At 39.4% G+C, this 27,621-nt stretch overlaps 1 protein-coding gene across 2 annotated transcripts; it reads left to right on the forward strand.

Annotated features, from left to right (window-relative positions):
- The first annotated feature begins 2,317 nt into the window (after positions 1-2,317).
- Positions 2,318-27,063, forward strand: LOC139466774 (DNA damage-regulated autophagy modulator protein 2-like). Of its 2 annotated transcripts, none has more exons than XM_071248451.1 (7): positions 2,318-2,503; positions 10,147-10,276; positions 11,534-11,601; positions 12,307-12,449; positions 13,405-13,585; positions 14,219-14,304; positions 18,585-27,063. In XM_071248451.1, the coding sequence occupies exons 2-7, from the start codon at positions 10,155-10,157 to the stop codon at positions 18,777-18,779; spliced, it is 795 nt and encodes a 264-aa protein (XP_071104552.1). In that variant the 5' UTR covers positions 2,318-2,503; positions 10,147-10,154; the 3' UTR covers positions 18,780-27,063. The 2 variants fall into 2 exon arrangements, with proteins under 2 accessions (XP_071104552.1, XP_071104551.1); XM_071248450.1 differs by having other exon boundaries at positions 2,318-2,475.
- The last annotated feature ends 558 nt before the right edge of the window (positions 27,064-27,621 follow it).

The following is a 27,621-nucleotide window of genomic DNA, read 5'->3' on the forward strand; positions in this document are numbered from 1 at the left end:
TGCAAGAAGACGGCTTGTCCCGGAATAACACGTTGGTCACGAATGGCGTAGTGCAAGTATCACCCAACATGGTAGACACACCCGATAGTGATCTACAATCCCGAAATTAATTTTACAGACATTTTTCGTCATTAAAACCTTATTTCATCTGTTCCTTTTTTGTACGTATTATAGTTGTACCGTGTGAATTAGTAGATTAACCTTATGTGTTTTAACCTTTAGACACGAGTGTCGTAAACATCGTATGACATGAACACGAATATAATATTCTATTTTTTACGAAAGAAGACGTCTCCATATAGAACGAATCTAAAGCCCCCGTTACACTATCACAAACTTTGACCTAGTTGGGTGTTTACACTCATCAAAGTTTTTGACAGGTCGTCAAAGTTTGGGCGGGAATGATCTTGCCAAGACGGATGCTGCTGACGAAAAATGTTTTGCTGTTATCATATGAATTTTGCATATTGCCATGTTGAAAAGACGGAGTCGGAGTAGACAAAGGCATATTTGGTCCCGAGAATGAACCAAATCAATTAATTCTTCCAACATCGCGTCAGTCCATAATAGTTTACTAATTTTGCCTTAGTTCGATGCACTTCTGGTTGAAAATGGGTAAATGTTCCTTGCATTCTGATTGGCTAAATTAAATCAACGTTGTCAAAGTTTGACGAGAAAAAGGATCGGTTTCTATTCCATCAAAGTCGGTCAAAAACTTTGTCAAAGTTTTTTTGACAGCACGTTACACTATCAAACACTTGGTCAATAAGGACTTTGACCAAGTTTTTTATCAAAGATTTTGATAGTGTAACGGGGGCTTTAGTGTTTAGCAAGTCGCAACAGCAGCGGAATCACAATATCTAATGACATCAACAATCTTCAGCTATGACGTCATTCCGACCTTATGTCACAATAAAATTCGAATGACGTCAACAATGCCGTCCGGATGACGGAAACAATACACTGGTGACGCGATATATGACCCCGGGCACATATATAGAATCTCACCCTCGTGTCTTTTGATATCAAATATATCAACACGAGTTGATAAAAGTGGAAAAATTCCGAGGCTTGCCGAGGATATTTGCCACTTTTATCAACGAGTTTTGATATATTTGATATCAAAAGACACGAGGGTGAGATTTTATTTATCATCCAACATTATTCTTCCAACTTTTTCAATTTGTAGACAGTAATTAGCAGTGTCTTCAGTGTAAAAAGCAATGCTAACAGCTTCAGTAGCAGAGCCATTAGTGATGTCATTTGATTGTGACGTCATGGTAACCAGTGACGTCACAATGTTCTGCAAAGCATTGTGGTGTTATTTCATTGCAGCGATATCTACATTGCAGCGATATCAACAGTGTAGATATCGCTTGATCTAATCCAGCGATATCTCCTGTGGGAGCCAGTTTTGGATGATAAATGATTTTTTTACGAACCCGATATGTTTGCCCTCGTAGGTAATAAACAATGCCATGGGACGCTTCGAAGCATTACTACGCAAGTGATTAGTATGGATTTAACAAATATTTTATATAAATAATAAAATAATTAAAGATGTAGATAATAACTAATTTGGTACACCTTGGGAAAAATGAAAATTATGCCACTCGGGACATAAACTTGAAATTAAATTGAAGCTCGTGTAATATTCTATACTTATTTCACTCGGGACATAAACTTAACATTAAATTGAAGCTCGTGTAATTATTTCACCTTGAACCTATGGATAACAAAAATGTTTACATCACAGGTAACGTCTTTCTAAACCAATCCCATGATTCCTGCTTGGATAAATAGAAAGGACATAGACCCATATGAGCTTTGTCGTTCCTTTCGTATTATAATTCACAACACATTCGTCGTTAATAAACATGTAGAACATTTGGAGTAGGTAAATCTAGCGCCCTTCTTTTTAAAAAAAAATTAACTCGCTAGAACTTACGGAATCGAAGGTCGAGAAAGCTGCACGAAAACAACCGTCGAAACATTTATTGCCGTGTGCGCTACCATCTAAACAAGTGCAAGAGGAGTTCACTCCCCTAGAAGTTGTTTTGGTTTTTCCTGAGGTAAAAATAGCATTGACGCTACTTAAGCACAACAAGTTTCAAGGTTGTAATTAATCAAAGATTTTTAATAAATTTTAAGCTTGTATGCTCAAAATTGTGCCTAAATTTAACACGAAATTAACAAGTTAAATTTTCCTCAATACGAAACCTACAGACCTGTCTACCGGGGAGCAAACATGGAATTTAATAGTTGAGATGGTTGTCAGTTTGGGTAGGACAATATCACAAAATGGTATTTACTTTTATCTTTCCTTCACGTGCTGGTGACGGCTGATTGTTAAATACTTCCTAGTGCTGGGCATTGCCATGGTGGTGACTTCACGTGAGCTTGTCGGATGTGATAAGTTGCATGGTATTATTTAGAAAGCAAAGACAGACATCACCGCTTCTTCCACGAAATAAGGTACGCTGGATCAAGCCCAGAATCAGATGTACGTCACTGATTGTTTTCATTGTCGTTTTCAGCAATATGATTTGATCACACCTTTGTGATTATTTACTGTGTGCGGCGCTGTGATGGCTGACTTCATGTTTTATGACTGCTAATTAGTTTAAGCTCCAAGCAGATTATTGTTTTATTCGGGAATGTGGGAATCATCGATTTGACAGAAGACAGATTGCTTTGTCTGTTTGTGCAATTGGTGATTCTGATTACCCCTTCGGCCGTCTGACCGGACCTTGGCACACCACAGTAAGGGTGAAACGGTTACATCGGTGCATCTGTGCATCGTGAGTTTTCATGTGGTGATACGATGCACAATAACTTTTTTCTGTATCAATACAAGACGATACTCTTGCTGAAATAAATTACTTACTACTCGTTTAACATCTTTAATGACCTTAGCATTTTTGTCATTCAAATATTGCGAAATGTGTTGTAATTAGTAAGGGTGCAACGATACACCGATATTCCGATGCATCGCGATACTTGACCCACGATACGATATACGATAAACGTAGGCCCATTTATCAATACGCCACGATACAGAACGCAAATCTCAAGAACAGCGTTTCCTCGCTATTGTGCCTTTCGATAACCGCTAACTTGGTTATAGCGTGCGGTAACGCATGGCTCCCCAAAAACGTACTTACATTTTTAATAAGCTCAGGTTTTACACCAACAGATGTTTTTCCCCATCTCAAAAAATATTATCAGCTGATCCCCGCAAGCACATAACAATGGAAATACCTGTCAGCAAATCCGAACTGAAGTACGCAATTCAATACCATTATTATAGTATCTTGTTATCAAAACTTGTTCATTGTATATCTGGACTTGTGTTTGTAATATATTTAAATAATTTTTTTCAAAATTTCAATAAGTTATGTGAAATCGTGTGTGAAGAGATACAGCAACCACGGTCAGATTACCGCTTTTGACGCATTGAAATTAACTTTAGTTGCTATAGAATGGATACAAAGAACAACGCGTGTTGGTCTGACGTTGATTAATTTATAATTTGCATACTCATATATGAAATGGGCCAACATATGGTTCTCAGTAGGAAGTTACAACTTGGAGACGATGGCTTGCGGTATATACAGTTTTACTTTATACATGTAGACACTTTGTGCCAGGTCAGCACATAGTGGTTGTGGTTGTTGTCTTGGTGACCCGGAGCACCCAGCCTAACCCTAGCTAGGCTAAGGGTAAGACCTTTCTTCTCCTCCTCTCAATCTCTTACTAACTTACTTTGGAGATTTAACGTGCGCTTTCCGACTGATGCGTATTTCGCACACGGGCCCGGCCAGACCATTTAATGTGTTTCCGAAAGGGGCGAAAGTGGTGTGTGCAACCCAAGAGGGGGCTTTAGGGGTTGCTTATATAGAATTTGGGAATTTTGAGATTTGGAATAGATGCCGATGGGGTTGGGGAGGAGAACTAAGGGAGCTGGGTATGGTGGATGATTGTTTGTTTATGTGATTTTGATTTGGTAGGTTATTATGGTTTTAGATGCGTTTTATTAGTTCCGTTTTGATTAAGAATACGCCTAAGGCCTTGAAGTTTTCTAGTTTATTTTGTGGGTTTAGTATTGCTTCTAGAGTGAGAGCCTTGTTTAGATTGAGGGTGGTTTGTAATGCGGTTCGATGTGTTAGGTAGTGTGTGCAGTGGATGAGTGCATGTTCTGGGGTTTCTAGTTGTTTGCAGTGTGGGCAGTTACCTGCAGTATGTTTTTTAATTTTTTTTAGATGGTTATTTAGGTTGGTGTGTCCTGTTTGGAGTTTAGTGATTACTCTGTCAATTTTTTTTGATGGATGGAGAATTTTTGGTTTGGTTAGTGGTTTGCTGAGTACTTTTTTGATTTGGCTATTTGAGTTTAGATATAGGTTATGCCATTTTTTGGTGATTTTTTGCTTGTTTACGCTTTTAATTTCTGATTTTGAGATGGGTAAGTTTAAGCTTATTTCTGGGATTTTGAGGGATAGTTTAGCTGCTTTATCGGCGTTTTCATTACCGTATATTCCTACGTGGGCGGGTATCCACAAGAAGGTTATTTGTTTGCCTACCTTAGTTAGGTCGTTGGAGCTTTTAAGTATTTGATTTATTAATTTAGGTCGTTTTTTGGTATTTTTGTTTTGGAGGGCTTGCAGTCCACTTAGGGAGTCGGTAAGTATTAGGATTTTTTTGTGTTTTTTGGATTCTTGATTATGGAGGGCTGAGGCCATGCCCATTAGTTCTGCCGTGAATATTGATTGGTTGTTTGGGAGTCGGAAGGATTGTGTGGTTTTAGTTGGTTGTGTGGTATGGACTCCGAAACCTGTGTGTTTGGAGGTCGGATCTGAAGATCCGTCCGTGTAAATGTGACACCAATTTGGCCAATTTTCGTGTATGTATGCTAGCGTGGTGGTTTTAGCTATGTTTGGGTCGGTTTGTTTATTTATTTGGCTAGCTAGTGTTGTGTCTATTTTGGGTATTTTAAGTTTAGGGGTGAAGATATTTGATTGTTTGCAGTTTTGTTTAAGATTTTTAATTTTGGTGTTCATTGAGGTAGTTTGTTATTCTTTGGGATATTGGGGTAAGTAAGGGGTGTTTACGAGCTAGAGCTTGGTTTTTTTGGGCTGATATTTTGGTTTATTAAGTTTTAACAACAATCTCTCTGGACCAAGGCTTATATAGCCAAGGTCACCTGACATTTAGAAAGTAATAAATATAAATGTAAACAGTAAATCATCAGTGACATACTTGCGTAAAAATATCCTGCAACAGCAATCACCAGTACCAAAATGCTACACTTGTGGTTCTTATGATTTTAAATATATATATATAATTTAAGCTGCAACTAAGGTAACACGCAATTGGAATATATTATTCCTGATAAAACAATAATTTCAGATACAATTTCTTCGACCATTGCATCAAAATTCTTTGACGTTGTACCACTGATTAATTATTTTCTGGTGTTTGAACTTTGAATTGTTTTTAAGGGAAGTTAGAGAAAGTTCCACTTTGAAGCTGAACAACTTCAGTAGTCTTGTTATTATAAAATAATTTTGACTTCCAAAATCATGAAAGGTTCAACGTGTTCAATCTTGACATGCTTTAAGTCTTGTTTTTTATCATTGCGTATCGAGATACGTATCGTATCGTGACCAGAATATTTAGATGCGTATCGTATTGTGACCTTCCTGTATCGTTGCAGCCCTAGTAATTAGCATGATTAGTGTTTCAAGTTCACTACTAAAAATATCCACTACGAACATGTGTCTACAGCTAGCTTTTTCTTCTGAACCTGCTCTGGGGGCTCGGATGGCCCAGTCGTCTAAGGCGCCGCGATTCGCTCTGCAGAATTGCGTCCCTTGGGCACGTCAGAAACCTATGATTGTGGGTTCGAATCCCGGTTCACACCGATTATGGGGTCAGCACCATACCCGTGCTCGTGGGTTCCACCGAACTGGTAAACGTTTGAGACCTGCATCACTTCGGGCCTTCCTCCCACATGAAGCTGACACGCAGTGATATAAGTGGAACACTGTTAAAAGCGGCGTTAAACCCAACTCACTCACTCACTCTGAACCTGCTCTGAAATATTCATAGTAGGAAGTTTGCATGTGATTTGACGTATGGATGCATATAACTATACATCTCGTATCGTGACCGATGTCTCATGATTCGGACCTTGCTGGATCATTTCACCCCAACACCTCAGGGGTCGGGTCATCGGGTCCTTGTTTTCGCATATGGACCTCGTCAATAGTAATCATTCATTTTGTTACACCGAAATCCACTTTGAAGTTTATGAATATATTCCAGGATTTAAATAGATCTTCAGCAACCCATACTTGCTGTTAAAGGCGACCATTCTTGTCGTAAGAGGCAACTAACTGGATCGGGTGGTCAGACTCGCCGACTTGGTTGATGCTTGTCATCGATTCCAATTGCGTGGATTGATGCTCATAATGTCAGTCACTGGATTGTCTGGTGCAGACTCGATTATTGTACAGAACGCCATCATGTAGCTTGAATTTTGTTGAGTGCGGCGTTAAACAACAAAGAAAGAAACAAAACATGTTGCCAGGCTTGCCAGTGGTAGAAATTGACGCTAGTGCCATACCAGTTAGTCCTATGTTCCTTGCCATATTGTCCAGTAGTGAAGGTATCATAAGGACTAGTAGTGAGTGAGTGAGTGAATATGGTTTTACGCCGCTTTTTAGCAATATTCCCGCAATATCACCGCAGGGGACACCAGAAATGGGCTTCACACATTGTACCCATGTTGGGAATCGAACCCGGGTCTTCGGTGTGACGAGCGAACGCTTTAACCACTTGGCCCATAAGGACTTGTAGAAATTTGCCATTCTTGAGGGTTTTGCTATATATTATCATCATTAGGACTAATGGACTAAAAATAGTTTCTATCACTGTATGCATGATAAGAACTGGATAAACTTAGTGAAATGTTGTGCCAAAATGGGGAAAAAAATTCCACTTGATTAATTGATGTATTTTATGAAACTGAAACCAATAAAGATTATAAAAAACAAGTCTAGCTAGCTCAATTCCACATCAGTATCAGGAAATATTTTTATAGAGGCGAGACATGTATTGTATTATAAAAGATTACATATACTATATGGTAGTCTGGGTTGATAAGTACATGTTTCGTATTCCCTGATCAATGTAACAATGTTGTGACAATGTGTTCAGAGGTCAAGGTTCAGTATGGCCATGGTATTTGTTTTCGTCCAAGGATAATGTTTCATGAAACTGATAAGAAGGAGATGTACGGCAACTCAGAGGTGTTGTTCTGATACTGTGTTGTTAGACTTTGGGTAAATACAGTGTTGTTCTGATACAGTGTTGTTAGATTTGGGGTACATACAGTGTTGTTCTGATACAGTGTTGTTAGATTTGGGGTACATACAGTGTTGTTCTGATACTTGTTGTTAGACTTTGGGTACATACAGTGTTGTTCTGATACCGTGTTGTTAGACTTGGGGTACATACAGTGTTGTTCTGATACCGTGTTGTTAGACTTGGGGTACATACAGTGTTGTTCTGATACATTGTTGTTAGATTTGGGGTAAATACAGTGTTGTTCTGATACTTGTTGTTAGACTTGGGGTACATACAGTGTTGTTCTGATACCGTGTTGTTAGACATGGGGTACATACAGTGTTGTTCTGATACCGTGTTGTTAGACTTGGGGTACATACAGTGTTGTTCTGATACCGTGTTGTTAGATTTGGGGTAAATACAGTGTTGTTCTGATACCGTGTTGTTAGACTTGGGGTACATACAGTGTTGTTCTGATACCGTGTTGTTAGACTTTGGGTACATATAGTGTTGTTCTGATACAGCGTTGTTAGACTTCGGGTACATACAGTGTTGTTCTGATACAGTGTTGTTAGACTTGTATCAGTGTCACATGTCACATGTCTTTGACGTGTACGTGTTATTCTTAAGAAGCTTCATAAACGAAGGTATTTCTTCAGCAGACAGCTGCTGTTATCGGTAAATGGTTGAAGACAGATACCATTTTTAAGTCTGTTTTTTGCCGATACGTAAACAATGACAATGAAAAAGAAATATGTTAGTGTATTTTATGAAATCTTATATTTGCTGCAAATCGTCAAATTTTCACTTCCTTGGTCCATAATCTAGACGTTATGAATGTGTAAGCTTACCAATGCATTATTTAAATAATGTAATAAACATATCTTTCACTTGTTTGAACAATAGGATTAGACCTTTTAAATGCTATATAACATGAAATATTGAGAGTAGCGGGTGACCTCGCCTAGATGAACACTACCAAGCTGACTGTCGCTCAGTTGAACGTCAGTATGTCACGTGATTACGCTGTCAATCGCGAGGAGACATACAGAACTACTGTAGGGGAATTCCTCAATATCTAAAAATAACATTAAAAGTAATTAGGGAAAACTGTGAGCTATGAAAGATGCAGGCTTCGAAGCCAGACAGATCATGTGTATGTCAGGTCAGCGAAATGAAGCGTCCATTGGAAGCTATAACAGAGAATGCTCGACTTACCAAAAGAAATCACCAAGCTCCACACTATCGTGCCTCAGTAAATCCAACCGCACTGCCTCAAGCGGTAATCCGCGTCATCAGCAGCCGTAGTATGACTCAAACACATACCAAACATTCACAGAACGTTAACATTTATCCATTTTCAGCATGAGCCCTGTCTGGATTTCTTTCCAATTCCACCGCTAACTTAACTGGGTGCAACTTGTATTTCAAGCGAATGATATTGAGGTAGCAGTCATTTTCTGCTGTTTGTAAAACCAAGCGATATCACTCCAAATGGAATGTTTGGGACGGATGATGTCACGACTCTCCGCGTTGATATAGTTCACTATAGATAATTAAAGTTTGATGTTTAATGGGTTGTTTTGTTATGATTTATGTATCTGTCAATATAAGGATTGAAGTTGTATTCTTTGATGTTCATCAGCTGATGAAGACAGTGCCTCACGTGAGCAAATTTACCATGAAGCCCTCTGCGCATCATGGAATTTACTCATGTGAGGCACTGTCTTCATCAGCTGATGAACGTCAACAAATACAACTTCAATCCTTAAGTAGCAAAGATGTTTTACGAGCAGATATTTTCCGTGATAAATGTTGGCTTCATCTTTCACACATGAGTCGCTGGAAACTTTCAATTGACATGAATCAGTGACAAGTTAAATAAAGTCAATTTCACTGATTTTTTCAATCTTTCAAGACTTTTTTTCAGGTTAAACTCAGGTTGAAACAATCTCATTAATCATGTTAATATCAGATTTTAGTTCTCGTTACTGCTAAACAAAGATCTGACCTATCAGAAGGCAGCTTTCTCGTGCATTACGGCACTAATTGGTGACTACGCTTCGAAACATATTTTGACAAATTCTCAATTACCATTGATTACAAATTTGAAACCTAAACAAAAGAACATTCTGGAATGGCTAATAGATGGTCTCGATTGTATGGATTCATGTTAAACCCGTAACTATCTTACAGAATACCCTGTGTTAAACATGTTAAAGTTTTCGAGGTTGTATGATTAGAAATCACATTCCAACTGTCACTTTCATGATCTGATTGGTCGGATCAAAGGTTGTTCTGACGTGATCCCTAATGGGATGTCTTCAGATCTTTGTTTAGCGGTAGCGAGAACTAAGGTCTGATTTTAATGAGATTGGGTTGAAATTGATTATTTATATCTACTCATCAGGGATACACCATTGTGTACGAAGTTGAGATTGAAGTGAAGTATTTTTTTAAGGTGACTATCAATGATCATGTCATCATTTCATATTTGACAGTTCTCAAAACAAACATTTTTTTGAGAGCCAGCTAATATATAAATGCTCAAACATTTAACATTGTTACAATTGCAACATTGTGTTCAAATTTGTCTTTTACTGTAATCAATTATAATAAATAGCAAACAACCTCAATTTTACATAATCTTTTATTTATCACGATTGTAATAGGTAAAGTTGCATGGCCATTTGCGTTTGATTTTGGAATCAAGAATATTTACTTGGCTATCAACAAGTTAGTCAAAAAGTGAACTTTCAGCTCTGTACAGTGTTGTTAAACAGTGTTTCATTGTTTCAGAGTCCACCATGTATTCAGCGCTAGGCTTCCTGCCGATCGCCCTCGTGTTGCTGACGGCGGGGACATTCGTCGTGTCCTACGTCATCGCTGTTGTACGGGGCGACGTCACGGCTGCATTTCCGTACATCAGGTACAAGATTATATCAGAACTATGTATGGCTTTGTGCTCTTGGTGCAGGGAAATATCAACACTTCTGTTCACCTTCAAAACCACCAATGAATAATGAAAGCCTTTTATGTTTATTTTTACATTGAATAAAATTTTAAGATACATGTACCCCTGAATTTTTGAAAATAAGGACGAAAATCCCAAATTTGAACAAAATTACGTAATTTTCACTAATTTGTCTGCCAAGATAAAGTTTTGAGATAAAATCACTGAAAATGAATGGGAGTGTGAACTACAGCCTGCTTTGTGGAAAGAAACTTGTCCTGGATATTTTTCTGGTGGATTTTACACTGCATACGAGTATTTTCCTTGATACATTTTTCTTTCTCAAATCCATATTTAAAAAAATAACCTGCCATTCAGCTTGATGATACAAAATTAGTTAAATTTCATGGTTTTTTTATTTTTTATCAAAACAGCTTCCAAGAAAGAGGGAGGGAGAGTTACTGATGATATTTTACACAACATATTTTCAACATTGTGGAGCTTCTTGAGTACTCAATGCCTGCAAATTTGAACCTTTGAAATTTTCAGGTATCAAATTTATGAGGGTTGATTGTAAGGTTCTGAACCTCATGTAAAAGGAATTATGTAATAGTGAAATCTTTTATTGTAGACATTGAATAATGTCGTAGAGATATATCAACAACAGCTTGAGTCATTTGAGCCAATTGTTTCTCTGTGACAAGTCCCTAAAATAAGCAGGGTCAATGACCTTTGGAAAATGGACAATCTCATTAAAATCAGATCTAAATTCTCCCTGCCGCTACACAAAGATCTGAGGACATCCCATTATGGGTCATGTCAAAACGACCTTTACCGAACTTTTTATTTTTTACGTTTCCATGGCACCAAGATGGACTTAGGGACTGTGAGGGTAGGGTTCGTTTCCGGAGCATAACTCATAAACCGTTCAATATTTTTTTATGAAATGTTTCATGTCTGTCAGGTACATGTTGAACTGGTGCCTTTTGCTATTTAGAAATTTTAGAAATTTTAATTTTTACGTTTCCATGACGACAAGATGGACTTCTTTTTGTTTACAATTTCCATGACAAGTTCCACCTCGGTGAAATAAGGTTAGGGTTTGTTTAGATTTAATTATGTCATAAATTCTGCAACAGGGGCGGGGGATGTAGCCACGTTAGTGGCAAACTCTTGTTTCACTTTATTTGCCAAACAGACTTAGCAAGGTCGTTGAACTCTGGTCTGTTTCAGTGACACTGGAGCTAAGATTCCGGAGAGCAGCGTCTTCGGGCAGTTCCTAAACCTAGCTGCTTTCATAAGTGAGTTCCCATCTAAATAGCTGTTTATGTAACTTACCTTCCACTTGGTTGTATACTCCCCAGGGAGCTGAGAATGAGATTTGAATGCACACTAATGCACACTAATTTATTGACTGGCATGTCATCGTATCTCAATTGTGTTTATCAAAGCTCATGATGTCAATCACTGGATTGTCTGCTCCAGACTCGACTATTTACAGACCGCCGTCATATAGCTGGAATATTGCTGAGTGTGGCATTAAACAACAACAACAAACAAACAAACAAACAAACATGTTTCAGCAATCATGAGATCTGGAAGTACCTGGAGGACTCAGTGCCACACCAATTGTTAAGTCACCGTAATTCAGCAGCTAAAATTACAAAATTCTTCTGTTAAAACATATCATTTCCCCCTGAAACATTAATACAAATTTATTTTTTCTTTGCAATTATTAATCTCTTGTTTTGAGGGGGGCATGGGTGGCCCAGTCGTCTTAGGCGCCGCGATTCGCTGTGCAGAGTTGTGTCCCTTGGACACGCCAGAAACCTACGACTGTGTTTGAATCCCGGTTCACCCCGATTATGTTTCTAGGTTTGTCAGCACCATACCCGTGCTCGTGGGTTTCACCAAAGTGGTAAACGTCTAAGACCTACATCACTTCGGGCTTTCCTCTCCTGACATAGATCAACTCTCCTGACAAACTGATATTTCACCCATTCCAGCGTTCTGCACAATTTACATCCGCTACAAGTTGATTGATGCGATATCTACCGGAGAAGATCGGTGGTTGGTCCGAATGAACAGGTTAACGATGGTGATGGGCATCGTCTCCTCCCTCGGCTGCTCCATGGTCGCCAACTTCCAGGTGATCACACAGTTGGATAGCTAGAGTAACAGTAGAAGAATGATGCATGGCTTGGCCTATCCTCCTCAGTGTTCCAGTGTCTTGTGTTTCAGTGTCTTATTTCTGTAATAATAGTGAGTGAGTATGGTTTTACGCCGCCTTTAGCAATATTCCAGCAATAACACGGCGGGGAACACCAGAAATGGGCTTCACACATTGTACCCATGTCGGGAATCAAACCCGGGTCTTCGGCTTCTGTAATTATAAATTCCCGGGACACATTTGCAGCCTCAGATCGTGGAGGGAAGTGATGTATCCCTCTCCATCTTGCTTATTGGTATTTTTCAGCAGTATTTCTTAGAAACTAGAGAGTTGATTGCATGACTATTTTCGGGATTGTGTCATCTTAATGAGACTCAAAAGATGCTATGGTAAAGGTCACACTCTCACATATTCACACACGCACGTACACACCATATTCCACTCACTCACTCACTCACTCACAGACACACACATATGGACAGAATTTTTCACACATACACACACACACACACACTCACACACATACATGTGAAAAAACTCACTAATACACCATCTGCCACTTACACACTTACTCACACCAACAATCACTCACTTCAACACTGACCCGTGAAGATTCCGCAGTAGAATGGGTCTTCAGCAACCCATACTTGACGTAAAAGGCGACTATGCTTGTCGTAATAGGCGACTAACGGGATCGGGTGGTCAGGCTCACTGACTTGGTTGATACATGGCATGGATCCCAATTGCGTGGATTGATGCTCATGATGTCAATCACTGGATTGTCTGGTCCAGACTCGGTTATTTTAAAGACTGCCGTCATATAGCTGGAATATTGCTGAGAGCGGCGTTAAACAACAAACAAACACTTCAACACTCACTCACTCACTCACTCACTCACTCACTCACTCACTCACTCACTCACTCTATTTTCCAGGAAGGAACAGAGGTGGAGGCAGTTCACATCTCAGGGGCGTTCTTGGTGTTCGTAGGCGGGGTGATCTACGCGTTCCTCCAGACAGGGATCTCGTACCACATGTACCCCGACTACAACGGCCTGCGCATATGCCGCATCCGCCTCGCAATCTGCCTCACGTCCCTCGCTTGCCTCATCATCAGTATCCTGCTACATCAGAGAGTGAATGTCAGTGAGCCAGTGTGTGAGTAAGTGAGTGAGGGAATGAGTTAGTAAGTGAATGAGTGAGTGAATGTGGTTGTTGTTTTCAGCTGGACTCGCTAAGCTGTCGTCTGTAAATAATGGAGTGAATATGGTTTAACACCACTTTTAGAGCAATATTCCAGCAATATCATGGCGGGGGACACCAGAAATGGGCTTCACACATTGTACCCATATCGTGAGTCGAACCCAGGTCTTCGGTGTGACAAACGAATGCTTTAACCACAAGGCTACCTCACCGCTCTGTAAACAATGGAATCAAGGTAAGATTACCAATGGTTTTGACATATACAGTGTATTTTCTACCTCGTGAAGATGTGGGTTAGAATTGGCCTTCAGCAACCAGTTTGTCGTAAGAGGTGAATAATGGGATTAGGTGGTCAGGCTCACTGACTTGGTTGATGCATGTCATCGTTCTCAAGTGCGTGGATCGATGCTCATAATGTCAATCACTGGATTGTCTGGTCCAGACTGTATTGTTCACAGACTGCCGTCATATAGCTGGAATGGGTGGGGTGTTAAACAGCAAACAACAAACAAAGAAGCAGGTTATTTCTTCCTGACCCATGTCCAGCCCTTGCTGCAGCAGCCGTGGCTTTGTACAAGTGGAACGCTGTACCGCACACCAAGACCAAGTTGAAGTGGGACGATGGGGACCCGGTGAGTACATTAAAGGGGCCCTCCTCCCTCATCTTCCCGAGGCAAGAGAGTTAACTGACTTTAAAAGTCCAGTTTCCACCCTTGCCGAACTAGCCTGGAATTCCTGGGCTCGATCGTAGCGCCACCAGTGGCTATTACAAGTTATGTCCTTTCTATGCCTCTCCTATTGACCAATCAGATTCAACCTCTCGTATCACTTGCATTTGCTTCAAACAAAACGGTGGCGCCCAGTCAAGACGGTCTGATCGATAATCAAGATCCATATTGTCTTAAAACGAGTCTTACATCGCGAAGTGCATCAAATCACATGAGAACCTTGATTAAAAACATGAAAAGATTTAGAAAATATCTGTTGACAACGAGTTAGCGGTGCACATGCTTTGCAAATCCTGCAGTCAACCGAAATCTGCATGACACTTTTCGAACCGGATTTCGATTTCGTTCGCGATTTTGATTGAACTATGCATAGACTCGTTAGTCCAGCCAAAATGTAACTCCATAATATCAGCCTAGTTCGGCAAGGGTGGAAACTGAACGTTTATAGTCAGTTAACTCACTTGCCTCGGGAAGATGCTCCTCCCTTTGCCAGACGTCTCTCCCAAGGCAAAGGAGTTACCGTATTTTCTTGAGTATAGTGCACACTTTTTTTTCCAAACAACACAGCTGTGTAGAAGATGTCTCTCCATGGCAAAGGAGTTGACTGACTACAGTCAAGTCTCGTTAATCCGACACTCGTTAATCCGACAATCGGCTTTATCCGACACTGATGATGGGAACCGATTAAAGGGGCACTGATCTAACGCAATTCCCCGGGACTGGTTGTTGCCTTTGTTATTGTTTTTTCCCAGTGAGTACCCGGATGTAGAGCAGAAATCTAGACTAGCTCGCGACCTCTGTTGCGCCATTCGTAAGCGCATTAGTCACTTTTATGGATACCGGTAGTAATTGATCAACAAAATGAAATACAGTTTTCGAGATAATAAGGAAATGTAGGTATCTTTGTGGGTAGCATCGGTAATGGTGACGAAGTTTTGATAAGTCACTTGCTTGGTAATTTTGCGATTTTCGTTTACACTATTTTGACTTGCAACACAAAGTAAATATTTCATCTGAGCATTGCTTTTTTTATAGTGTGTATATTTTTTTACTGTCAAAATGTGTAACATATTTATTAAACGTATAAATATTGAGTTATTTTATAAAGTGACTGAAAAACATTTCCATCTGTATTATTATGATAACGAATTCCAAACATTTTGATGTTTAATGTCATCACCAAGAGACTGAAAATGTTACGTTGAAAAGTACATTTCTATGTTGTTTGGCTTCTAAGCCTACCTACATAATAATCTGTTGTGATGTTTGTAGGCCCTTTTGATCGTCTTAATCAATCTGGACAGATTTTTTAGTCAAAATGACTGAAATATTTACACATTTTATAAATTGCCTGAGAGAATCACATTTTACAAATTGACGGTAATCTATACACGCTTACAAAGGAAATGACCTGTGAAAACAACGTCTATCGCGTATTGAAGAATTTCCCAACCAAGACGTAGAGAAACAAGAACGAATCGGTTCAAATGAAGGAAAACAAAATGCAAATACCATAATTACAACTTACCAAATTTATGTGTATAAATAGGCAGCTTCCTTGTTCGAGGAATGTATCCGTGAATATCCACACAAAGGAATAATGTCCCACTCATCTGCAGCTATACAAAATAACTTATTCGATGTCACATGTTTCTGTAACTATCAAATATTCTAAAAGATATATATCGTTTCGGGATATTATAACCAGTGTTCGTTTCTCAACTGATCACTTGGATTGTTTCAGGTGTTTCACATAGGTGTCAAGTCTCAAGGGTTGGCTGAGAAAGGCCACGTGACAACTATTTACATTACGTCCACGGTTCCTAAAAAATCCACTGAGTTTGATAACAATGAGCAACCAATCAACGTATTATCAGTTAACCCTTTGAACAAAGTATGTTGTTTTTACATCGGCACTTCACGCCATGATATGAGTGTATTCCCTTTGTTTTAGTAAACCTAGACATGTAAACACTCACTTTTGACATATCCACTGTGCCAGATAACAGTGATTAATCAATCAACGTATTTTCTGTTAATCCTTTGATGACTAGTAACGATCCGTTGATCTACCTAAAAAAGTAAATCAACTGATCATTCATCTCTTGCTGGGCTGCCACGTGCATATTACATAACGCACATTTCACCTCACTTCAAACCTGGATATAGATTGAATAATTACCCCAGACACAATAAATGCGAAATGAGAACCTTTGTCAGGTAATCTAAGTGGTGCTACCACTAATTGTACCTGTAATAAATTCATTAACTGAGCATCAAGTGAATGACGACAAATACACAAGTGTAGGGTTATACGAGAAAACGTGACTGACAAGGGAGTAGTAATCGTATTATCGACGCAATCCGAAATCCGAAAATGCTTTCACTGCATGGATACCTTTTTTTTAGTATTAAACTATAACCATCTGGGGTATTTCCAAATTACGACTTCCGATGAGCTCCGTTCTTTTTGTCAGTTTGTTTAGGCTGAAGAAATTAATTAACATGCGCCCTTTGTCGAATCTTTATAGATCACATTTAGCCAATCAGTGTTTATTCAAAAATGCGTAAAACAAATATTGCCTCCAGCCTCCAAGTTTATTTAGCTGTCCTTGCAGACGGTAGCCCAGTCTCTGGTCACGCTCAGTTGCGTTGCGTATCATCCGGGTACTCACGGGGGAAAAAACAATAACAAAGGCAACAACCAGTCCGGGGAATGGCGTTAGATCAGTGCCCCTTTAAGTCAGTGCTATTTAGACCTGTTAATCCAACAGTCTCGCACCCGACTCCGACACACCTATTGTGACAAATTCCTGAAATCACTCAATAATCAGTCTCAGGTCACAACGAAACAACCTTTCGCGAACAATGACCTACCAATGAAATGACAAACAGGAAGTCGACGTTAGCCACTTGGAAAGCATCTTTCTTAAGCTTTGCAGTACCAGTTTCAAAGTTGCGACTTCCATTCCAGGCTATGCTTTTTAAAGTCATACAGTCCGTTACAGTTGTTTTGTGTTAAACTTTACTGGCTGCTTGATTAGAACACATATTCCACTAACAAATTAACATAACTATGTGAATATTTATTTTATGTTTTTTTATCACATGTTTATTCGTTAGCTATCGTGTTGTCCGATGTTCGATCACGAATGTTGATACTACTTAATTTCGTTTATCCGACATACTCGTTAATCCGACATAATCATATGCTACCATTGATGTCGGTTAACGGGACTGTATAAAAGTCCAGTTTCCACCCTTGCCTAACTAGGCTGGAATTATGGAGTTATATTATACTAACGAGTCTATGTATAGTCCAATCAAAATTGTGTAACGAAAACATCTGGTTCATAAACTGCCGTGCAGATTTTGCACGATTGCAGGATTTGCAAAGCATGTGTTCCGAGTCAACAGATATTTTCGAAATCTTTCATGTTTGTAATCAATGGGTTCATGTGATTTGATGCACTTTTTCGATGTAAGACCCGTTTTATTATGATATAGATCTTGATTAGCGATCATATTGTCTTGACTGGGCGCCACTATTTTGTTAGAAACAAATGCCAGGAATATAAGAGGTGGTATCTGATTGGTCAATAGGAGGGACAAAGAAGGGACATAACTCATAATTGCCAGTGGTGGCTCCATGATCGAGCCCACAAATTCCAGCCTAGTCAGTTAATTCCCTTGCCTCGGGAAGATGTCAGCAAGCTGGTAAAACATTGACTTGATAGTATTGTTTTGATTCCCAATATTAATGAGTAACTCTAAAAATTAAGATTTCTTTGCAGATCCCTCTTATAATCTTAATTTTTTCTAATTTTAGACTTTAGCTTTGTAAAAGTGTTACATGACATTCATTTCCATGCTCTGAAGATAACGAATACCAAACAAAAGGGCATCCTCAACATGAGTGTTGCTATAAATAGATTTCTTCTTAATATAGTTTGAAGAGAATCCATCTCTTTATGTCATAAGTGTGATGCATCTCAAACACAGCTAGAGTCCAGTCCATGTAAAAAAGACAGACCTGGAAGCAATGACCATGATGACACGTAATTGTTTTTCCTGTAGGGAAATAATATTGTGGTGTGTAGCTGTAGGCAACTGTTGTCTGTGCATGCAAGACCATTACCCCCAATTTGACCATGTATGATTCAAGTTTTTATGTCTGCCCACAGGGATTCACAGCTCATATTGTCAGCACGATCGGAGAGTGGCTAACAGCTTTCACTTTCTTATCGTTTTTCTTCACGTATGTACGAGATTTCCAAAAGTTTCGTCTCACCGTCACCACACATCCTCTCGTGCGACATCTTGATGAAGAGCCATATTTAGACCAAGCGCCAAATGAACGTACACATCTGCTCGCCTAGACAGGAAGCGGCACCGTGAAAGAAGGAGGGGACATTTTTTTGAAGGGTCATTCTTTTCATGGTGATCCTGAATGTCCGTCAACATAACTGATACTGTCACTCTTATCAGTGTCTTGTAAATGTCACAACACTGAACATTGTTAACTCCATTTTATTTTTATTTTCATGGCCCAGCAGATTCTTTGTTTTCGCTGTTATCTCAAATGATGAGAACTAGGTCTGGGACGAGTCTAAATTTACCACCCAGGTACCATCTCCCCAGGGCAAGACCGTCCACTAGCCTTTTGGTCAAAGTCTTGTTTCCTCCCTTGCCATTTCAAGCGCACAATACGATTGGACTATCGCACATGTTGATAATCCAATGAGAGAACTTTTCACATAATCATCATCCACGACTAGTACACCTTCGCAAGTGATTTACCATTGCCTGTCTAAGTTGACAAGAATATGCCTTTTTATTCTTTTAAACCCCCTAACAATTGCCTATGGTTTTGCGTCAGGGATGAAATCACGAATGTTTTCGTTGTCTGATCGACTGGGTTGTTGCCTAACAGCAATCTGATTGGATATCGTTTTTTCATTACAAGGGGCACAACTCGTGATTCACGCAAGGTGGCGCCAGGGTCGAGCCAAGGAAAGTGGCCTTGTGGCAAGGGTAGAAACTAGACCTTGACATTGGTTACTGGACACGCTTGCCTCGGGAAGATGTCGGAGTACCTCACTCCTTAATACCCAGAACTACCTAGGTATCTGCTGGAGGTCTCAAGAATTAGATATAAAATGTCAGATTTGTTTTACTGGAGCCTTGGCAAAAACCATTTACATACACGTATTAAACGATCTGGTCATTCATGCAATGAAGTTGATGAAAGCTTTAATATCTTTATCATATAAAAGTCAGAAGGACATGTAGGGATTACGGGTTAGAAGTGGTCCCCGGCAACCAATGTTAGTTGGAAGAGATGACCAAATTACTTGGATGGTCAGATTCGTAACTTGGTTGATGGGATGTCATTGTACTCTGACGGTATGGATCATTGTTCACTATATCAATCACTGGATTGTCTGGTTCAGACTCGATTATTTACAGACTTCATATATTCATATAGCTGTAGCTCAAATATCGCCGAGTGCGTCTTAAAAGAACAAACAAACAACATGTCTGGAACAACCATTATCTTGGTGTACCGTATTTTCTTGAGTATAGTGCACACTTTTTTTCCAAAAAACACAGCTGTGTAGAAGGGGGTGCACATTATGCACGAAACAATGAGTCTTGATGTGTTTTTCCCCATGGAAAGATATATCTGCGATGGTCCCAAGGAGTTAACGATGTGTCATTGTATGTTGTGTTATCATGATAACTTGTCATTTCCTCTTTACTATCAAAGTATTGTAAAAAATAACATATTTTTGTAGTCATCTGTCATCTTGAAACACTGTAATGAATTTTTGTTTTTGTGGCCTCATTTCTTTGCCCATTTATAGAGTTCAAGGTTCCATTGTCCGTAGGTCCTGCATGAATTAGATTATCATTACATGTTAAGGAATATAGCCATCTGTTGACCAGTCACTGTCTTATAAACACCCCTTTCAGCCTCATGACATAATGTTTGACAGGACATCACCTGATTGTCACGTCACCAATTGATCCTGTTTGTAATAAGAGTTACCTTGCTCTGATGGCCGTCTCAAAATGTAATTGTCATACACACATACACGTTAAGACAATATGTCTGTGTAACCATGGTAACTTGTGAGTTCATCATGATGAATTTGTTTACACGTGTCTCCTATCTGTTTTCGTGATATTTGTTATTATCTGTTCAAAATGAACGGTTAAATCCCGAGTCTTTGGTGAAGATCGATTCTATAAATCAGCATTAGAAACAAACCATTTTCGCCCACTCGTCCTTATAATGATATCATATAGCAAAACCCTTAAAGGGGCAAATTTCGTCTAGTCATCATGATATTTCAACTATTGGGCAGTTTGGCAAGGACTACAAAACTAGTGCTAATTTCTAAGGCTGTATATATATACTGAACAAAACAAGTTAGGGACCATGAATATATTTTGGGATATTTTTTGTAGTGAAGATTAAAATATGTTCATGATATGTACCTTTTTTTGTACAGTATATTACTCATGACATTCAGAAAGAAGATGAAGAAAAACATCTCATAACCAGTGACCATACACCCATCAAGACTCGAGTTGTGACTTATGTTTGTATCCTGTCCATAACAAAACCATGTCAAGCAGGCCGAGGACTGTTCTCTCTACCTCCCCACGTTTTGCCAAGGTCACAAGACATGACTTCTCACTCTTACAAAGTGCTGCTGTTTTACCCCCAAATAATGTCATTGTTTGTTTGATTCTTGTTATGTCCGAGTCAGCGCCTTTGAACAGGTGTTCATTGATGACCTCAGATGAGGTGTTCATTGATGACCTTAGATGAGGTGTTCATTGATGACCTTATACAAGGTGTTCATTGATGACCTTAGATGAGGTGTTCGATGATGACCTTATACAAGGTGTTCATTGATGACCTCAGATGAGGTGTTCATTGATGACCTCAGATGAGGTGTTCATTGATGACATCAGATGAGGTGTTCATTGATGACCTCAGATGAGGTGTTCATTGATGACCTTATACAAGGTGTTCATTGATGACCTCAGATGAGGTGTTCATTTATGACCTCAGATGAGGTGTTCATTGATGACCTCAGAACAGGTGTTCATTGATGACTATAAACAAGTTGTTAATTGATGACTGAAAAATGTGTTCATTATGATTTCAGGAATGGTAATCATTTGTAATCTTTAGACAGAGGTTCATTGATTAGCTCAGGATAGATGTCATTGATGATTTGGTATAGATGTTCTTTGATGACCTCTGTATATTTTCATATTTTATTTCTTTTTTTAAAACGATGTATTATAAATGACTGATGAAGTGCTGTCATGTATGTTTGTATATATTAACTAAACCTGCAGGTCGGAACAGCAGCTGCTTTCATTGCATTGAAATTGAATGTCCTGCAAGAGACTGATTTTAATGTTTTACAATGAACAGTTTAGTTTTAAGCATATTTTGTGTTTACTGTTTATGATGAAGAATAAGGTTACAGATGAAGAGAGTTAACTCATTCACAGCTTCATCTGGTACTTCGTTGTACTTCTTTACCAGTGAAGATCCATGTTAGAATTGGTCTTCAGCAACCCATGCTTGTCCCCCTTGAAGATCCAGGTTAGAATAGGTCTTCAGCAACCCATGCTTGTCCCCCGTGAAGATCCGGGTTAGAATTGGTCTTTAGCAACCCATGCTTGTCCCCCATGAAGATCCGGATGAGAATTGGTCCTCAGCAACCCATGCTTGTCCCCCGTGAAGATCCAGGTTAGAATTGGTCTGCAACAACCTATGCTTGTCCCCTGTGAAGATCCGTGTTAGAATAGGTCTTCAGCAACCTATGCTTGTCCCCCGCGAAGATCCAGGTTAGAATAGGTCTTCAGCAACCCATGCTTGTCCCCTGTGAAGATCCAGGTTAGAATAGGTCTTCCGCTACCTCTGTTTGTCCCCTGTGAAGATCCGTGTTAGAATAGGTCCTCAGCAACCTATGCTTGTCCCCTGTGAAGATCTGGGTTAGAATAGGTCTTCAGCAACCTATGCTTGTACCCCGCGAAGACCCAGGTTAGAATAGGTCTTCAGCAACCTATGCTTGTACCCCGCGAAGACCCAGGTTAGAATAGGTCTTCAGCAACCTATGCTTGTCCCCCGCGAAGACACTGGTTAGATTTTGTTTTCAACAACCCATGCTTGTCCCCCGTGAAGATCCAGGTTAGAATAGGGCTTCAGCAACCTATGCTTGTCCCTTGTGAGGATCTGGGTTAGAATAGGTCTTCAGCAACCTATGCTTGTCCCCCGTGAAGATCCCGGTTAGATTTTGTTTTCAGCAACCCATGCTTGTCCCCCGTGAAGATCCGTGTTAGAATAGGTCTTCAGCAACCTATGCTTGTCCCCCCTCCTATGCTTGTCCCCCATGAAGATCCGTGTTAAAATAGGTCTTCAGCAACCTATGCTTGTCCCCTGTGAAGATCTGGGTTAGAATAGGTCTTCAGCAACCTATGCTTGTCCCCTGTGAAGATCTGTGTTAGAATAGGTCTTCAGCAACCCATGCTTGTCGTACGAGGTGACTAACGAGATTGGGTGGTCAAGCTCGCTGACTTGATTGATGCATGTCATCATATCCCAATTATATTCATGATTATGATGTCAATCACTGGATTGTCTGGTCTAGACTTGATTATATACATACCGTGCTGTGTGCTGTAATACCTTACCGAATTTGACGTAATAAGCACCCCCCTCTTATAAGCGCCAACGGCAATATTTACTAATATATTGGCTAGTGAACAATCCCAATTAGCACCCCTTCCAATTGATCAATGTACACGAGACTTTTTTATTCATGTATAATACACACTCAATTGTTATATGCACCCTATTTCTAATTTTGAGAGCGCCTGGGTGCTTATTACGTCGAAAATGGTATTTCCTTTTCAGTTATGATCCGGCAGCATGACTGCATAATTAATTGTAGTTAATTTAATAAAATTCTAAATGATAATAATAGGCATTTCCAGCTCAGCATATAGATAAAATAAAAGATAAGTTTATTGTGTAATGTAAGATTGTTTGGACTCTGTGTGTCTAATCAAGGTATTACATAGACTTTCATAATAAGTTGGTACACAGCATACATATAATGTGATAACTGTAACATGTTGTAAATATTTGAATTATTGTGTGGTAAATACAATTGCTTTGTCCATTATATCATTGATTGTGAATAGCCCTTATAATCAGAAATCTGATTCAAATCATCTGTATGTAATTTACATTCCATCTCATCCCAGTTCTAGCCAGAAACTACTGCTAATAGATATTTCAGGGTAGGATGGGTCCCTTTGACCCAATGCTTGGCTTCACTACGGGTTTCTTCTTTCCAAAGTGTTTCTTCCTCTTCGGAATGCCGGAGCAGAACCACCACCCACCCCACCCCCTGTACAAGATGCTTGTCTCCCCCTCTGTACCCAATCCTTATCTTCTTCCCTTCGGGGTACCATTTTCCAAAGTGTCTCTTTAACCCCAAGGTCAAGGAATAATATTGATGATTAAAATAGTATTACCGATTTATACAGTACCAGGTTCAGTGCAGAAGTGTGCTGAAAACACATGATCCATGTCAAATAATGTGTGTGCTGATGTTATTCTCAACTCCCTGAGGAGTATGTAAGCTTTAATTTTGTCAAAGGTTGTGATACTTTTATTGACATTTTGTTGTAGTTCTATAAAGAATCTCCGAAATTCATTGGTTGATCCTTATCATGTGATGAAACAATAAATTTCAATGCTGACCTAACAACAGAAAACTGACCCGAAAAGGTTTGGTCAAATCACGTTTCTGACACTGACTTCAAATATTGATTCTTCACGTGATCACTCTTGATTTGTACTTTCATCAATATTGATCAATACTGACATGGTGTCCGTGAGTGGCAATGTACAGTTTGCCAATCTTTCTGAAGAAGATCTCATACAAATGCTTCATAACAGCAGTAACACACAAAGGTGAGCGCTAACACTCGAACCTGACCGAGGTCTGGTCAGATCACCGAAGGGGTCGGTTCGAATACTTTGATCAAGCCTCAAGTAAACAAATTATCATTACATGGACAGTGTATATATGTGAATGTATTTGGAAATGGGTGGGTGGGGAAGTGTACAAGTCCCGAAATATTAGTCACTTTGTGTATCCAGCCTCTTTGTAACTTTACAATGGTTTTGTATTTCATGAAAAAATTTGTGTCAAAGATTTCGTTGTTATTCCCTCGAGCTATTTCTGTGAAGACACTGTAGATCTTGTTTAAATGTATTTCTGGTTTCTTGTGATCCCTTTCTCCTACAATTGTCCCCCATCTCTGACAGTGTTAGGTTTAAGCACTATTTAGCGTTGGTACTTAAAGTTTCCCTGCCTGGTGCTTAGAATTAAGGGGATAAAACAAGGACTGGTCGGCTCAGCGGTGGTCAACTATCTGAGTGAGTATCCATGTTTAACTGCAGCGTGGTACCTCAGTGGGCTAGCACTATAAAACCTGTATTAGTCTGGACTAGGACACACACACACACACACACACACACACACACACACGTCACAAAAAGGTGCACTTTAAACCCGACCATCACATCAAACCTCACCATTATTTTTGGGGGGGATAAAATCCCTGCACCCCCACCCATTCCCCTAGAATATAAAATGGTCGGTCCCTAAAGAAATATTGTTTTCGGGTTTTGAGTTTTTGAGTACATATTGTACTCTTGTATTTTCCCCTCCTCCCTTCCACTTGTAAACAGAGAGTGTATACATGTTTGAGTTGGATGTAGGGACAGAGCATCGCTTTGTGCCACCAGGTGCGGTGGCCCATAAGGGACATGGAGACTGTTTTTCAATATTTTGATATTTCACTTACTGTTATCGTAACCTTTTGCAAATTAACACGATTTGTCAAACAAATATGTGATAAATCATGTGTAAAGAAGATATTGAATCGCTGAAAATGTCAAAAAAACTAAAATGAAAATGTCAAAAACAAAAACGAAAATGTCAAAAACTAAAATGAAAATGTCAAACTTAAAAATGAAAAGGTCAAAAACGAAAATGTCAAAATATTGACAAACAGACTTCATGTCCCTTTTGGGCCACCGTAACCAGGAGTGTTACCGTGGTTACATGAGTCAGCACAGGATGATGATGATGAGGGCGGGAACATAGTTTCCTGGTAAGCAGTATGTGCGAAACACTTTTGAGTCTACTGTTTCGAACATGGCTCTGGACCTCACTTTCATCCAATTTAGTGTTAACATATGGACTATTATTAGCTGAGCTGACCAAACCAAACAGAATTTTACTAGACTCAGGCTTCCAATTAGGGCTAAATTTGCATAGTGGTAAAAAAAATATTGGTGCATGGATTCAAGTTGTGAAGAAAATATGATTTTATAGAGATTTATGATGATTCAGGAAAATATGTGTACAGTGTGATTCTTCAAGCAACTATATGTATGAAAGGGGATGATACAAAATCAAATATACTGAACAAAAAAAGTTAAGGATCATGAATATTTCTGGGATATTTTTTGGTAGTGAAGACAGCATACAATCTCATAAAAATATTTATGATCCCTAACTTATTTTGTTCAGTATATGTAAGGAGGACATATATACAAATGACTTAATTAAATACTAATCCTGACAGTGTGTACTTATTTGGCAATGCGTTGTTTAAGTGTCTCAAGGTGTATTGCTCTCATACAAGGCTCCATTTGCTTAATACATGCTCTCATGGAGACAGAAAAGTGGTCCAAGGCCACGTTCCACAAGGCGATCGTAGCACTACGACTGTCGTAAGTCTATGTTAAAGTAGGGGCGGTCGGGTAGCCCAGTGGTTAAAGCGTTCCCTCATCACGCCGAAGACCTGGGTTCAATTCCCGACATGGGTACAATTTGTGAAGACCATTTCTGGTGTCCCCCTGTTGAGATACTGCTGGAATATTGCTAAAAGCGGCGTAAAACCGTACTCACTCACTCTCTCACTCCTCTCAGACACATTAGTTATCTCTGCACAGCAAATAGCTGTGCCTTGGACAATCACCGCCCCCCGCCCCCGACTGACATCTAGTCCCTAAAATGAACATTATTTTACAGAAAAAACAGTTGTTAAATAATAGTTATAAAATACATTATAGCTAAAATGGAAAGAATTATCATTAAACCACCCCCATGTTATCAGAAATCAGTGGGCCACTGTAACTTGATAATGCCCTCATATGGCTTGATGACGGGCCATTATCACGCCCGTTGTTAGGTGACGTCATAGGGATAGGTAAAATCACGTTTAATAGTGACGTGTCCCCCGCCATGATATTGCTGGAATATTGCTAAAAGCGGCGTAAAACCGTACTCACTATGTTAAAGTGTTGGAGTTACGATCATCTTAGCGTTACGATCGCTTTGTGGAACAGGCCCCAAGCTGTAGTGAACAACTCTGGTCTGAATGCAATATAATGTTTTTTATGATGGTGACCAAAGATGACTTGTGAGTTGCAAGAAGCTGGTAGACCAGGTTCTGTCTCCGATATACATCCTGTTGACTGACAAGAATAATAGTATATGTGGATATACAGTGTACATGCTTGTCAGAATAAAAGTTTATACGGTTTACTTGTGTTTTGTTCATTTCGAAATGTGATTGTTCCTTGGTAATGTCTGATATTCAAGTCCTAGGACTGGTTGCACACAATCTCATTAAAATCAGATCTTAGTTCTCGCGACTGCTAAACAAAGATCTGAGGACATCCCATTAAGGGTCACGTCAGACCGACCTTGCACGAACTTTTACAGACCAATGGAATGACCAATCAGAAGGCAGCTTTCTCGTGCTTTACGGCACTCATTTCAAATTGGCGACATGGCTTCAAAACATATTTTGACAAATTCTCGATTAAAAATTTGAAACCTGAACCAAAGAACATTCTGGAATGGATAATAGATGGTCTAGATTGTATGGATTCAGTCGTTAAAACCGTACTTATCATCTGGAATACCCAGTGTTGAGGTTCTTGTGGTTGCATGATTAGAAATCACATTCCGACTGTCACTTTCATGATCTGGTAAGCGACGCTCCGATTGGGCGGATGAAAGGTCATTCTGACATGACCCCTAATGGGATGTCCTCAGATCTTTGTTTAGCAATAGCGAGAACTAAGGTCTGATTTTA

This window comes from Haliotis cracherodii, unplaced genomic scaffold (genome assembly GCF_022045235.1).
Source record: "Haliotis cracherodii isolate W230 unplaced genomic scaffold, xgHalCrac1.p SCAF_19, whole genome shotgun sequence".
Classification (NCBI taxonomy): domain Eukaryota; kingdom Metazoa; phylum Mollusca; class Gastropoda; order Lepetellida; family Haliotidae; genus Haliotis; species Haliotis cracherodii.

Coding starts and splice junctions, on each gene's coding strand:
- LOC139466774 (XM_071248451.1), top strand. CDS start 10,155: ATGTATTCAGCGCTAGGCTTCCTGCCGATCGCCCTCGTGTTGCTGACG. Junction 11,602..12,306: donor AAACCTAGCTGCTTTCATAA/GTGAGTTCCCAT, acceptor CACCCATTCCAG/CGTTCTGCACAATTTACATC. Junction 14,305..18,584: donor AGTGGGACGATGGGGACCCG/GTGAGTACATTA, acceptor GTCTGCCCACAG/GGATTCACAGCTCATATTGT.